The sequence below is a fragment of the Neopsephotus bourkii genome, unplaced genomic scaffold, assembly GCF_033783945.1.
Source record: "Neopsephotus bourkii isolate Nb327-2 ecotype Australia unplaced genomic scaffold, CSIRO-AGI_Nbou_v1 NB_1511, whole genome shotgun sequence".
NCBI classification, from domain to species: Eukaryota; Metazoa; Chordata; class Aves; order Psittaciformes; family Psittacidae; genus Neopsephotus; species Neopsephotus bourkii.
Genome location: NW_026901987.1, coordinates 7,105,239 through 7,120,580, shown reverse-complemented (window position 1 = coordinate 7,120,580; position 15,342 = coordinate 7,105,239). Strand labels below are relative to the sequence as shown.

The 15,342-nt window shown below is 38.6% G+C and overlaps 1 protein-coding gene across 8 annotated transcripts in view; it reads right to left on the bottom strand.

Moving 5' to 3' along the window:
• Window positions 1-15,342, bottom strand: part of GRIK2 (glutamate ionotropic receptor kainate type subunit 2) — a 401,313-nt gene that overhangs the window by 267,737 nt on the left and 118,234 nt on the right. For 7 of the 8 annotated variants that reach the window (XM_061369881.1, XM_061369874.1, XM_061369873.1 and 4 more), the window contains one exon: window positions 1,063-1,230. In XM_061369881.1, coding sequence (XP_061225865.1) covers window positions 1,063-1,230 — 168 coding nt within the window. Of the gene's footprint in view, window positions 1-1,062; window positions 1,231-15,342 lie in introns of those variants that run through there. The other variant, XM_061369880.1, reaches the window with a different exon arrangement.

Sequence of the window (15,342 nt, the reverse complement as noted above, 5' to 3'; positions counted from 1 at the left end):
TTCTGTAAAGCTTTCAGTCTTCAAGGCTTCGAGTGGCATGCTGGGACCAGATCACTTAGCAAATTTTGCTAGAAATCTGTCATGAGAAATGCAGGTTGACTTCTGACTCAGCTTTTTTTTTGTTGTTGTTTTATTGTTGCTAAGAATAACATTCAGATGGAATCGTCTCCTCAATTTAATGAAAAAAAGTTTTTTCAAAGAACATGTAATACAATGCAAAACTGAGTCCTACTGAGTTCTGACGCTAGGCTTTGTATTTTCTTCTATAAATACATATTGAACTTGTTGGGGTTTGTGCTTTTAGGATATGACAATGATGCAGTACAACTTACATCTACCATCATGGGTTTGAATGTAAAGCAATATGGAAACTCCAATTTGTGTAAGAATCAAATATATCAAAATTTATAAAAAATGTTTAAAAATAGATCCAATTTTTAATTTTTCTTTAAAAACTTATTTATACTTAGGGGAAAACTACTGAACTTAGGCTAGACATTTACCTAGTAACATTTACCTGATAAGAACAGGTTTAATATTAAAGGGGGGGGTTATCCTATGCTAATATAAAAAACACAAAATTACAACTACTTGCTCCTCTTTGAAGCACACACACGATTAACTGCATATGAGACATTCATACGCTAAAGTTATTTGTAGAGATGTACTTGAAGTAATTGGGTGCTTAAAACTAATTGGAGCCTTCTTGTAGGTTCACTAGAATTTGGGGGCACTTGTCATTTTTCAGGAAAAAGTCTGGAGATAGAGTTTTCTCACTCCAAAAGAGTTGGTCACAATGCTCAGAAAAATTTATTTCAGATTTTAAGTATTTAAAGGTACAGCTTTTAGACAGGGGCAGTAGGAGCAAAGATGACAACATAATTTGTAAGCAGTTACCATTACAGCCCTCCAGGAGCGATCTTTAAAGCAGTTCTTTGATGTCAACCACAAACTTGTACAGTACCATTGCATATGGCTTTATTGAACAGACATTTTTTCAGGTAGGTAAACTAGGTGAGTCTTAGTTTCTCATTAAAAAAAAACAAATATGCAAAAGGTTACCTTTTTTGGATGCTTCAAAACTGTCATAGAGATTTATCTTTTGGGTGTCATATGTTAATGTGGTGTTTGGCAGAAGAGTTCTATTTCTGTTGATTGTGTTCACAGCAAATCTGAAGGCTAATTCTTCTGCTCCCATTGGGCCAGATTCCACACACTCAAAAATGCCTCCTGTTAGTGAAAGAAGAAAGGAAAAAACAAACTTAATAAACCTCATACAGCGTAACTTATGAAATTATCTCATTATTTTTCTAAGGTCTAGGACAAACCATAAATAACCCACCAACAAATCAAGCTGACCTCAATGAAAACCTGTATATTTATTTAGAGACTCTCCCTTTCTGACATTATTAAATATGAAAAGGCTTTTCAGTTTTGTAATTCAGGTGCCTCTTCCAACCCACTTCTCACAATGGGGTGGAGGTGTTAAATTTTTTCCTACAGATGAACTCTCCAATGGTTGCTGAGAGCCCTAGGGGCAGATGCTCAAATAATATTAGTTTAAAAGCACAAGAACTAACCACTGAGAAGAGACGTGACTAATAATTATTTAAACGTTAATCATTTAAAACTGAGAATGAGACACTGATGGGGAAGGCATTTGTTTAAGCAAAAAATAGATATCTAGGGAAACAGTCCAAACTGATTGAGCATAGAATATGTATGTAAGCAATCTTAACAAATCTAGAAGCTAAAGCAAAAGATACTTGGATAATATTTAGCTAAATACAGGCATAGTACACAAAAATTGAAAAAAAATACCATATTTGTTTTCACGATAATTCGATTTTAATATGAATATATATTTCATGATAATTCAATATTAATATGAAAAAATCCAAAACTGAAAGTCATCTTTCTGGAGTCGGCTCATGATTAAAAACTCCATCACCTCTAAACGTGAAAATTTGCCGATAAGTCATTCCGATCATATCATCTCCTTACGTCTTCCACTACACAATAAGCAACATGTTGTTCTTTTCAGCATATATGCTCCAACTCTGCAAGCTGACCCTGCAGAAAAAGAAAAATTCTACTCCGACCTGCATCACCTCACTCAAAAGGCTCCTATAGAAGATAAGATCATGATCCTTGGTGACTTCAACGCTCAAGTAGGACAGAACTGTGAAGCCTGGAAAGGAGTACTAGGCAAGCACGGTGTTGGCAGCTGCAATGATAACAGTCACCTCTTACTAGAGTTCTGTGCAGAGCAACAGCTTACCATCACCAACACTATATTCCAGCAGAAAGACAGCTGGAAGACAACCTGGATGCGTCCTCAATCTAAACGTTGGCACCTTATTATGTTTTAGTGCACCAGAGAAATATTTGTGATGTCTGCCAGACCAGAGTGATGCCTAGTGCAGAATGTCAAAAAGACCACCGCCTTGTGTGTTGCAAACTTAATTTCCACTTCAAGCCCAAACCTAAGAGGGGCGGCATTCCAAGGAGGAGGCTCAATGTTAATAATCTCCAAATAGCTGCAGTGAGGAACAGCTTTCAGGCCAACCTTCAGATTAGGCTTGAAGACCAATTTATAGATTCTTCTCCTGAAGTGCTTTGGCAACACATTAAAAACAGCATCCTGCAGTCCTCCGTAGACTCCATTGGGTTCTCCTCTAAGAAAAACAAAGACTGGTTTGACGATAGCAACCAGGAGGTCCAGGAATTGCTGACAAAGAAGAGATCTGCTCATCAAGCACACCTCGCTCAGCCACTCTGCCATGTAAGAAAATCAGCCTTTCGTCTTGCATGTAGCAAACTCCAACAGAAACTTAGAGACATCTAGAATAAGTGGTGGCTCAACCTGGCAGAAAAGACTCAACTATGTGCAGATTTGGGTGACCACAGAGGATTGTATGAGGCTCTGAAGGCAGTGTATAGACCCACATTTCAGATTCAAAGCCCCTTACTTAGTGCAGATGGCCAAACACTTCTTACAGATAAAATCTCCATCCTGAGCCATTGGTCTGAACCTTTTCAAACCCTCTTTAGTGCTAATTGTGTAGTCCAAGGCGAAGGAATCCACACATTCTGCACATTCTGCAACAACCGGTAAAAAACGAATTGAATTTAGCCCCTACCATGGGAGAGACTCTTAAGGCCATACACCAGGTGAAAACTGGCAAGGCAGCTGGGGTTGACAGAGTCCCACCTGAAATCTGGAAGCACGGAGGCCAACCACTTCATGCTAAATTTCATGAGCTAGTTGTGTGCTGTTGGGAACAAGGCAAAATACCATCAGACTTTTGTGATGCAATCATCGTAACTCTGTATAAGAAAAAAGGTGTCAAGTCAGACTGCTCAAGCTACCGTGGTATAACTCTGCTTTCCATTGCTGGTAAAATTCTTGCAAGAATACTATTGAACAGACTAGTACCTGCTATCACAGAAGAACTTCTACCTGAAAGTCGGTGTGGTTTCAGAGATAATAGAAGTACCACAGACATGGTATTTGTTCTCAGACAACTGCAAGAAAAGTGTAGAGAACAGAATAAGGGGTTATATGTAACTTTCGTTGACCTCACCAGAGCTTTTGACACTGTGAGCAGAAAAGGCCTGTGGCTGATCTTGGAATGATTAGGTTGTCCCCCCAAGTTCCTCAAAATGATTATTCTGTTACATGAGGATCAGCAAGGCCAAGTCAGATATGACAATGCACTCTCTGAGCCTTTCCCAATAACCAATGGTGTGAAACAAGGTTGCGTTCTCCCACCGACTTTATTCACAATCTTCTTCAGCATGATGCTCCAAAGGGCTACGGCAGACCACGACGAACAAGACGGCATTTATATTCGATATTGTACTGATGGGAGCCTATTCAATCTAAGGCAACTGAAGGCCCACACTAAGACCTTAAATCATCTTGCCCGTGAACTGCTTTTTGCTGACCATGCTGCCCTTGTTGCCCACACAGAAGCAGCTCTGCAGCATTTAACATCTTGCTTTGCAGAGGCGGCCGAGGTTTTTGGGCTGGAAGTCAGCTTGACGAAGACAGTAGTCCTCTACCAACCTGCACCGCAAGATTATCGCCATCCCCACATTACCATTGGCAAATCAGAGCTTAAGACAGTTCAGCAGTTCAGCTATCTGGGAAGCATCATTTCCTCTGATGCCACGATCGACAAAGAGATAGACAACTGAATAGCAGAGGCATATAGAGCCTTTGGAAAACTCCATAAAAGAGTCTGATGCAATAAACACCTGAAGAAAAGTACCAAGATCAGTGTCTATAGAGCCATTGTATTGTCTACTCTTTTATATGGGTCTGAATCATGGGTTATCTACCATCATAACCTGCGACTCCTGGAACGCTTTCATCATCGCTGCCTACGTACAATCATAAACATCCATTGGACTGACTATATGTCTAATGTCACTGTCCTTGAACAGGCAGGGGTCACCATCCTTGAACAGGTAGGGGTCACCAGCATCAAGCCATATTGCTGAAATTGCAGCTGCGCTGGGCAGGGCACGTCTCTAGGATGAAGGATCACCACCTCCCCAAGATCGTGTTTTACGGTGTACTTGCCACCGGTAGCTGCAAGAGAGGTGCCCCAAAGAAGAGATATAAGGACTCCCTGAAACAATACCTTAGCCTTGGCCATATTGACTACCATCAGTGGTCCACCTTGGCCTCCAATTGGGAGACTTGAAGGCACACCATACATAATGCCGTTGACTCCTTTGAGAGCTCATGAAGAACTAGTCTCGAGGAGAAAAGACAACGCAGAAAGAATCGCACCCCACCTGTACCACCCAAGGAGACCTTCTGCTGTGCTTTTTGTAGGCAGATTTGCCTATCCCACATTGGCCTTCTTTGTCATCAGCGCGCTTGTAGTAAGCGTGGGTAAAACCCTTCCCAAATCTTTGCTCGAAGTCAAGCCATGATGATGATGAAAGGCAACCATTGCTTTTGATATTAAGGAAGTACTCTGTTCAGGAAAACATAGTCTGACAGGACTGCTTAAGACTTACAGCATCTAAACATTATAGATCAAACTGTGACATAATAAGAAGATCCTATTTTGATTTGGGGAAATATTTAAAAATTGCTGCAGAATGCTAAAAGCTAGTGAATACATAAAACGTATAGACACTCAGGGACAAAAAAACTAAAGACATTTCCATGAACATAATTAAAATTAAGGTAGATTTTACAGGCTTTTCTAAGCAGTTGTTCAAATATATCTGAATAACCTAGTATCACACAAACAGATATTAAAATATATATATATATTTACCCTAAGTTACAACAGATCCATAAAGAAAAATAGCATTACAATATCTCTTTCTTCGACCTGAATTATTTACACTAGAAGATTTCCTATTTCAATGTGTTTGAAGGTAAATATAATCTTCCTTTTTTATTCCTGTATTTTTCATTCTGCTCATTTATAAATTCTTGAGATGGGGAATTCCTTCTCAAAGATGCAGCCACTCCTCTCAGCATAAGATAAAATAAATATGCATTTTTTACCTCTCATATCTGGGTAATTCTTAATAGTAGTGACAGTCCATCACATAGTAAGCCAGTTTTATGAAGATGTCAAAGTCTCTACCTGTGGTGAGTGGCAACAACATGTAATTTCCCATGTGCACCATTCAGTAGTTTGTTCCCTCATTCACACATTCTCTGTTCCTGTGATAAATATATCCCCAGCAAAGCTAGCAGCATATGGTCTGTCTGCCTCAGGGTAAATCTGTATTCCCAAGGAAAATGGGTAGAATAACCTGTTTCTGTTGTCCTATGATTAGGATATTTTCCTAGAACGAAGGAAAAAACAGTTTCTAGTACCCACTCCTGAATATTTTCACATTTTACATTGAATAGACACTGAATTAAAAATAAAAACCCTAGAGGACTCTAGATTAGACCATATATTTGCAGTTTCCTGGATGTTTTCTACCTAGAGGGCGTCAAACTTCCACTAGCCACCTTTCATTTTAGCTTTATGCTACTTCCATAGCTGTCTGCTCAAGCAGCAGGGGAGGACTATCACACAATTCAGTATTTTCATAGCAGGTGTAAGTTCATCTTAACCTTCACACCAAGAAGAGACTCTAATCAAGAGGCTCTCAAAGTGGACCATGTCCTGCTAATGTGCAAAATGGCTGAAAGTGCCAGGCTCCTCTGTAATGAGTAACAGCTGTTAGCTTTGGCTAACCTAATATTGCACACAGGCCGTCACCATTTTTCAAGTAAACATTCAAGTGATTTACACTGAACCAACACACTAAGAGCAAGAGGTTAGGCAGGCAGATGCCTGCATTCTTCATATCACAAAGTAGTCACAATGCAGCTCCTCATTCTCCAGGTGTGAGCCCTTTGAAGTGTGCTTGGAAGTCTATGCTTCAGACACTTTCAGGTTGCTCAGCAAAGGCACGTAAATGAGTTCAGACTCTGACAGGAATGGGAAGCCTTAAAGAGTGCCTTCTCCAGTGCTGTATAAGATGTAAGCAGAAACTTATTTGGAATCTTTAAACTGTCTGGGTCTTACTGTTACATTCTTATGTTTGTTACTGAATATGTAAATAATATGTATGTATATAATGTATATAATAAAAAAAAAAGAAAATGTGTAAATCCACTTGCTTAATACTGGGAGACAAGCCGCAAATTACACCGTTCCTTTTATTATTATTATTTATATATATATATATATATAAAATGGAAAAGAAATTAATGAAAAGGATTGGCTTTCCATTTCAGGTATACTCAAGGGATAGAGGTTTCCTGAGACTGTCATAGCATACCAAGTCATGTTGTTCCCTACTAAGCAGGCTATTCTTTACTGCTGTTGAGCCTCATATTCACTAAAGCCATCTTAATAGTCAAATTGAGGAATGCACTCCCTGCTCTCAGATAAACAGAAAAGTTATAAATCTCAACATAGGCACGTGAACAAGCAGCAAGGGCAATAACTATATCTGTCTAACAGCTTGAAAAATGCAATGTTGGGGTTTGTCAACACCATTTATAGACCCATAATAGACAAAAACATCAGTTGTCTTACACAACTAACAGCACATCCTAGAGGAAATGGATGTATTTTCACTGCCACCTCAAAACAGAGACAAAAACTTAAACAGAATAAATGTTTATTTAATACTTAGTTTGCTTTAATGGTCTCATATATGACTTCTTCATTTGCAGTGTTAATAATATGGAAGTTCATCTCTACCCTAAACAGTAATGCTAGGAAATATGGCATTATGTAGCTCAGTCTGTAGCTCATGAACTTTTATTGACTGCATACAATAGGTGACTGCTGTATAGTTGAACACTTCAAGTCTTTACTGCCATGATAACTACTTCGCAAAAAGCTCGCTAGATTTTAGTAGTGATCAACATCTGAATCACAGTGATGAGGAATTTTTAAGACAGGCTAGTCCAAGCCAGATGTTCATGAACAACTGTAAGCCAATCTTTAAATACTGTATCTTTTGGAGGGACATCCAGGATAATTCAGATCCCTTATTAATCTTGATATAACAGAGCTGCTTTTACTGGATTTGAAATCCACTACAATTTTTTCATAAGTTGTCACATGGAAAAAACTTTTATATAACAAGTTCTTATTTGAAAAATCTTGTCAGTCAGGTGAAGTTCCCAGCAACTGGAAAAAGGGAAATATAAAACCACTTTTCAGAAGGGAAAAATGGAAGACCCAGGAAACTACAGACCAATCGATCTCACCTCTGTACCTGGCAGGGTGGTGGAGCAGACTCTCTTGGAAACCTTGCTAGGGCACATCAGAAACAATGGGGTGGCTACTGACAGCAAACATGGCTTCACTAAGGGCAAATCATGCCTGACCAATTTGGTTCCTTCTGTGACGGGGTTACAGAACTGATGGAGAGGGGCAAAGCAGTTGATGTCATCCACCTGGACTTGTGTAAAACGTTTGACACCCTCCCACATGACATCCTTGTCTCTACACTGGAAAGACATAAATTTGATGAATGGACCACTCAGTGGATGGCTGCATGCAGAGTTGCAGTTGAGGGATCAATGTCCAACTAGAGAACAGTAACGAGTGGTGTCCCTCAGGGATTGGTGTTGGGACTGATCCTGTTCAACATCTTTGTCAGCAGCATGGACAGTGGGATTGAGCGTGCCCTCAGCAAGTTTGCCAATGACACCAAGCTGTGTGGTTCGGCTGATATGTTGGAGGGAAGGAATGCCATCCAGAGGGACCTTGACATGCTTGTGAGGTGGGGCTGATGCCAACCTCATGAAGTTTAACCATGACAAGTGCAGGATCCTACATCTGGGTCGGAGCAATCCCAGGCACAGCTACAGGTTAGGTGGAGAAGAGATTCAGAGCAGCCCTGTGGAGAAGGACTTGGTGGTGTTGGCTGATGAGAAACTTAACATGAGCTAGCAGTGTGTGCTTGCAGCCCAGGAAGTCAGCCGTATCCCAGGCTGCATCAAAAGAAACATGACCAGCAGGTCAAAGGAGATGATCCTGCCCCTCTACTCTGTTCTTATGAGACCCCACTTGAAGTTCTGTGTGCACTTCTGTTGTCCTCAACATAAGAAGGATCTGAAGGAAGTCCAGAGGAAGGCCATGAGTATGGTAAGGGACCTAGAGAATCTCCTATACAAAGACAGGCTGAGAAAATTGGGGCTTTTTAGCCTGCAGATGAGAAGGCTGCATGGAGACCTCACGGCATCTGAAGGGGGCCTACAAGGATGTTGGAGAGGGACTCATCAGGGACTTTAGAGACAGGAAAAGGGTTAAATGGTTCAAACTAAAATAAGGGAAGTTCAGGTTATATACAAGGAAGAAGTTTGTTACTGTGAGGATGGAGAGGCACTGGAATGGGTTGCCCAAAGAAGTGGTAAATGCTTCGTCCCTGGCAGTGTTCAAGGCCAGGTTGGACAGAGCTGTGGGGGTGACATGGTCTAGGGTAAAGTGTCCCTGCCCATGACAGGGGAGTTGGAACTTGATGATCTTAAGATCCTTTGCAACCCTAACTATTCTACTATTCTATGATTATTTCCCATTAAGCAATAGGAAAAATACAGTCATCAGTGTAATACTGATGCAGTAACCGTTTCTTTAGAAACAGAAACCACCAAAAATAACCCAGTAATATTTTATCTTTAAAAAATACATTTAGTACATTAGTCTAAGTAATGTAGACGTTATTCCCCAAAGAAAAGGAAAACCTGAAATTAAAAAAAAAAAGGTAAAAAATAGTTTGCTCTGAGATTGTTCAAATTAAAAAGCCTGCATTTCCCACTAGAAAAGAAAAAATAATAATAATTGCAGAATTACCCCTTTTGGTTCACAAGCCATCTTAGTTTTCTCTAATTTTTAAATCATTTTCTCAAACACAAAATCCAGACAGGAAAAGGAAAAAAATCAGCATCCTACACATCTTGACAAAAATCACAAAAGTTGGTCCTGCTTTTAACTAGGATAACCATTTGAATTATTTGATTTTCTATTTCCATTCCACAAAAGGGTCATAAACATTGTTCTCCCAAAAAAAAAAAAAAACATTCAATTTTAGGGATCACTATCTTGTGTGTTTTGCATTATTATCTCCATGCGATATGTGATAAAACCCCCAGAAATTACAGAAGTGCTTAACTGCACAAGACCACTAGACAAACACAAGTCCCAGAACAAGTTAGTCATAAATCTCTCATCTTATGCATGGAGTACTTTTGAAACAGATGCATGCCATAAAACCTGAGCTACTGTTGCATACTTGAAATAATATAGATTCAAACAAGCTTCAAAAGTGTCTGAGTAGAACTACAAACAAGCAAACTAATGAACTTGGCTGATACTAAATCAAATAATTTCTCCTTTGTTCCAGTACATTCCCAAGTTTGTCTCAGTAGAAATGAATGCTATTTAATTACAGTAGCTACAGGACATTTTACAATCCGTGACCTCTGAAAGTGAAACCTTTGAATACTTAACAGAAAGCCACATTATCTTAGATCATAACCTGACAAATCCAAGGGAATGAAGCTTACAGACTACTTTAAATTACTGAAGCTAAACTAATTGGGTTTTAATATCACTGCAATTATATGAACTATACACACAAAACTAAAACTTCCATGGTTTTAAAATGTGAATTTAGGAGAGAAAAATTTAAACACAAACTCATTCTAATATAGTATTGTTGATGTTAACAAAGTTATGGAAACAATAACATTAATAATTTCAATTTTAAATGTGATTTCCTCATACAAAGATGTAAGATGAAGTTTCTTTTTTTTTTCCTAATATCAAACCAATTTGGTAAAGATCTCACACATACGCTGTTATTAATAGCTAAAGTTTTTTAACACTATAGCTATGTTATCATTGTCATGCACCAATCTGCACAAATTTACTGACAGCTATGAAGGAGGCCTTTATTAATACATAATGAAAAGTAATATCAGTCACATTGTGGCATGAGCACCATTTTTTAATGATACAGTAACTTTTCAAACATTACAATTAGGTTTTGCCTAAACACATTCACAAGGATTAATGCAGTATTCTTCCGTCCATTTATAGTCTATTTACAGAGCAGCTACAATCTTCAAACATTCCTACTTACAGGTTTGAATATATATAAATCATAGACCATTTATTTTTATTCCAGAAAGAGTCTTAAAAATATATTAGAACATTAAGCATATCAGTTCCCTAACCTCCTAGTACTAACCATAGATAAATGTTAACAGTAGTGCATTAGGCCACCAAATGTTATTCACCCACCTTCTCAAATATTGGTTTGTGTCTGGAATCACATTTGAGATGCCAAACTGTACACAGGGAAGGAAATTTTATCCAGGTCTTCAGTTGTTTTTCAAATAGAAGTGATTAACTTGTGAGAAGTAGACATTAAAAAAGTCAATGTATTTTGAATTTCACTCCTACAATACCGTGCTATTTAATACTAATACCTCCATATGTAAAAGCTGAAGCAAAAACAGCTTGAAGAGATTCAGAGCAACTCTGCAGAGAAGGACTTGGGGGTGCTGGTCGATGAGAAACTTAACATGAGCTGGCAGTGTGCGCTCGCAGCCCAGAAAGCCAACCGTATCCTGGGCTGCATCAAAAGGAGCATGACCAGCAGGTCGAAGGAGGTGATCCTGCCCTTCTACTCTGCTCTCATGAGATCTCACTTGGAGTACGGTGTGCAGTTCTGGTGTCCTCAACATAAAAAGGGCATGGAACTGTTGGAACAAGTTCAGAGGAGGGCCACGAGGATGGTCAGGGGACTGGAGCACCTCCCATATGAAGATCGGCTGAGAAAGTTGGGGCTGTCCAGCCTGGAGAAGAGAAGGCTGCATGGAGACCTCATAGCAGCCTTCCAGTATCTGAAGGGGGCCTATAGGGATGCTGGGGATGGACTCTTCATTAGGGACTGTAGTGACAGGACAAGAGGTAATGGGTTAAAACTTGAACAGGGGAAATTAGGTTGGATATAAGGAAGAAATTCTTTCCTGTTAGGGTGGTGAGGCACTGGAATGTGTTGCCCAGGGAGGTTGTGAATGCTCCATCCCTGGTAGTGTTCAAGGCCAGGTTGAACTAAGCCTTAGGGGATATGGCTTAGAGCGAGGTGTCCCTGCCCATGGCAGGGGGGTTGGAACTTAATGATCTTAAGGTCCTTTCCAACCCTAACTATTCTGTGATTCTATGATTCTATGAATAAGCATAGGCAAGAGCTGGTAAATCCATTTGTTCAGCAGTAACTAGACCAGTGTAGGTTTGCTTTCTAAGTACTGTATATATGAGATATAAAATAAAGATTTCTTGTCCTGCATATGGTACTGTATATATGAGATATAAAATAAAGATTTCTTGTCCTGCATATGGCACTGTAAAGTGAGGGGAATAAAAATCCATTATTTTCATATTTCAGGGAAATATTTTCAAATTTCAGTCTGCTACATCTTATTTTACATTACTTTGTAGTAATTCCATTACTACCTCCTAACACTTCCATGTTACAGTGCATTAACTGGAACAGCTTATTGCTTCCATTTTGGCTTAAAGCTATTAAAACAGATTTTTCTTCAGTACTGCTTGAAGCATTTAATCATTCTTTTAAAAGGTTTCCCAACAGTACTACAACAAAACAGTTTGAAATCCCTGCTACAGGAATGCTGCGAAATAACAGGAAAAGTTACAATAGTTATAAAAGAAATAAAAAACAAATTTCAAACTTAGACTGATGGAAAAGCTTTAAATGTGACAAACACATTCTCTATTAAATTTAATGATGTTTCACATAAGTACTCAAATGTTCAGGTTCCAAAAATGTTTGAACTAAGAGTTGCTTAGAAATTAAGTTATTATCTTTTCATCTTAGTGACAATCTCACCAAAATCACTTTTACTGAAAGTATTGCTATCATGGTTAAAATTCAGTATGTGCTGCTATGGGATTATGGTTTAGATACTTAGAAGCAGTTTTCAGAAGACTATCATGGATTATTTTTTGGAAAAAAAAATCACTGTTACTTTCCCTAATATACCAGCTGCTTGGACTATATAAAGATGGTATTTCTGCGTTCTCTCAATGATTCTCCTTTTGAGTCTTCAGCCATCGGAAGGGAAAAAGGATAAACAAATAAAAAAAAAAAAGTACCATGAGTACAGAAACAAATAGTATGAGCAAACCAGTATTAGGTGCTGCAGATAAACACTCTGAGGAACAAAAAAGAGAGAGATCTGTAGTGAGACTGTTATGTGCTAATGTGATAAAAGAGAAAAATAAACAAAACCAAAGAAGGCTTCTTTGAAAGCAAAACAGAGATACTGGGTGAATCTGCTACTAGACTGCACAGATTTATTTTTAATGGTTTAAAAATACATTGGTTCAGATTCCTTGAGCTCACCTATTTCATAAGGTATACAAGTAGTGAAACATACTAGAAATTGTAATGTGACCTAGGATAAATTATGCATCTCAGTATGATGCATACAAACAAAACATTAGCAGAAGAAATTAAGACATTGCTCCACAAAGAAATAAATTAAATGTATTACAACTCCATAAATAACAAGAAATCTAAGTTTAAAGCTTTCTGAAATCTTTTGCATTCTATTTCTCTTCCAAATATTACACAAAGATGCTCAAATTTTGCCACAAATTAGTTTCGAAAGTCATTCAATTAATATGATAAATATCAATAAAAACATGTTAATACATATTAAAATTGAGTGCTTCAAAAACTGATAATTTATGGCAGATTCATGTGGAGAACAGATTCTAGTGGGATCTTGAAGTAAACTAGCAAAACTGTTTCATGAGGCACAAGACGGGCAGTTTCAATATGATAGACATCTTGAAATATAATACACATGTGAGACACTGATTCACTTCTCCAGCGATAAACCAGTGATGTTTAATTCACAGCCTGCAGAAATATTATTAGAGGGACAGGGAGAAAGTGTAGCTCAGAATCAGAAGTCAAAAACATTTGACCTGAAGCACAAAGATACTAAATTCTTTACACTCCTCTCACATTTCATAGAATCGTAGAATCATAGAATAGTTAGGGTTGGAAAGGACTTTGAGATCATCTAGTTCAACCCCCCAGCCATGGGCAGGGACACCTCAGACTAAACCATCTCACCCAAGGCTCTGTCCAACTTGGCCTTAGACACTGCCAGGGATGGAGCATTCACAACCTCTCTGGGGAACCCATTCCAGTGCCTCACCACCCTAACAGTAAAGAATTTCCTCCTTATATCCAATCTAAACTTCCCCTGTTTAAGTTTCAACCTTTTACCCCTCGTCCTGTCACTACAGTCCCTAATGAATCCCCAGCATCCCCATACCCCCCTTCAGATACTGGAAGGCTGCTATGAGGTCTCTATTCCTAACCCTAACCCTAACCCTAACCCTAACCCCTTCTCTTTTTCAGGCTGAACAGCCCCAACTTTCTCAGCCTATCTTCACACAGGAGGTGCTCCAGTCTCCTGATCATACTCGTGGCCTCCTCTGGACTTGTTCCAAGAGTTCCATGTCCTTTTTATGTTGAGGACACCAGAACTGCACACAGTACTCCAAGTGTGGTCTCACGAGAGCAAAGTCCTCTCTCACAGAGTGCTCTCTCAGAGAGGGCAGAGTAGAGTGGCAGCATCACCTCCTTCGACCTGCTGGACACGCTTCTTTTTGTGGAGACAGTGCTCCCACGGGAGAATGGATAATTGGTACATAAATTCTGAATAATCCTGAAAGATACAGCAAGGCCATGAGAGGCCCGAGGAACCTTAAGCAAGCAAGATAAGAAGAAGCTGTAATTCACTGAGTTATGAGAACTGTGGGCTGTTGGCAAGCTTTCGAGGTCAAGTTCTCACACCTGTGCTTAACCAATCATGTGTTAGTCACTAAGGGTCTTCAAGACATGTATCCAATCATAATATGCCAAATCACTGTAAGTGCCTGTAAGCAATGGTATATAAGGAGTTAAAGCTTTGTAATAAATTGGCAATTGCTGATCACATTGATCGTCTCTGCGTTGTCCGTGACTTCCGCATTGACACCTTTTGATGCAGCCCAGGATATGGTTGGCTTTCTGGGCCAGTACATTTGCAGTACATTTGAGTGCAATTTGGTTTTCTTAATAATTACCCGATTAACTTTTCCATGAGAAGGAAGGTGTTTATATACCTAATGACAGAAATATGATCTAGATGTGCAAGTGATACTTCCACAGTATATCCTTTAATTTTGTTTCCATCAGTATCTGTGATTTCAGCAGTAGATATTTTCCAGAGGTTTGGTTTAGACTAATCATCAATTATATGCAGATATTTTGTTTTATTAAGAGTTTAAATGCTAATAAATTACTAGGTAATATGATACTTATGCTCTAAAAAAGTTGTTCACAAATTTGATAATGAAGTTTTAATTAGTAAATTAGAAGCCTCTTGGGAAAAATTGAAAAGTTGTTTTGGCAGGAAATTATACATCCTACCTTACCTGAAATGTATACACAGATTATATATTAACTGCTACCTTGCATAAAGCAACTTTTCCTTTTTATTCATTTTTCTATGTATTTTTCAAGTATGTGGCCAAACTCTTCCAGATACATCTTTAACCAGAGTACTGTCTTACCTATTATGGCCACAGTATTAACTTTTTAATATACAAGGATATACTTAGAAAAAAAGTCTAAAATGCTGTAAATTACTTTGTTCATGAGAAGACTCATATGTGTAACAACAGATGATCAGACAGTAAAAACATACTGTGTTTCCCTGCTAATTTATATGGCTTAATAAGAAATTAAGTTTTCATC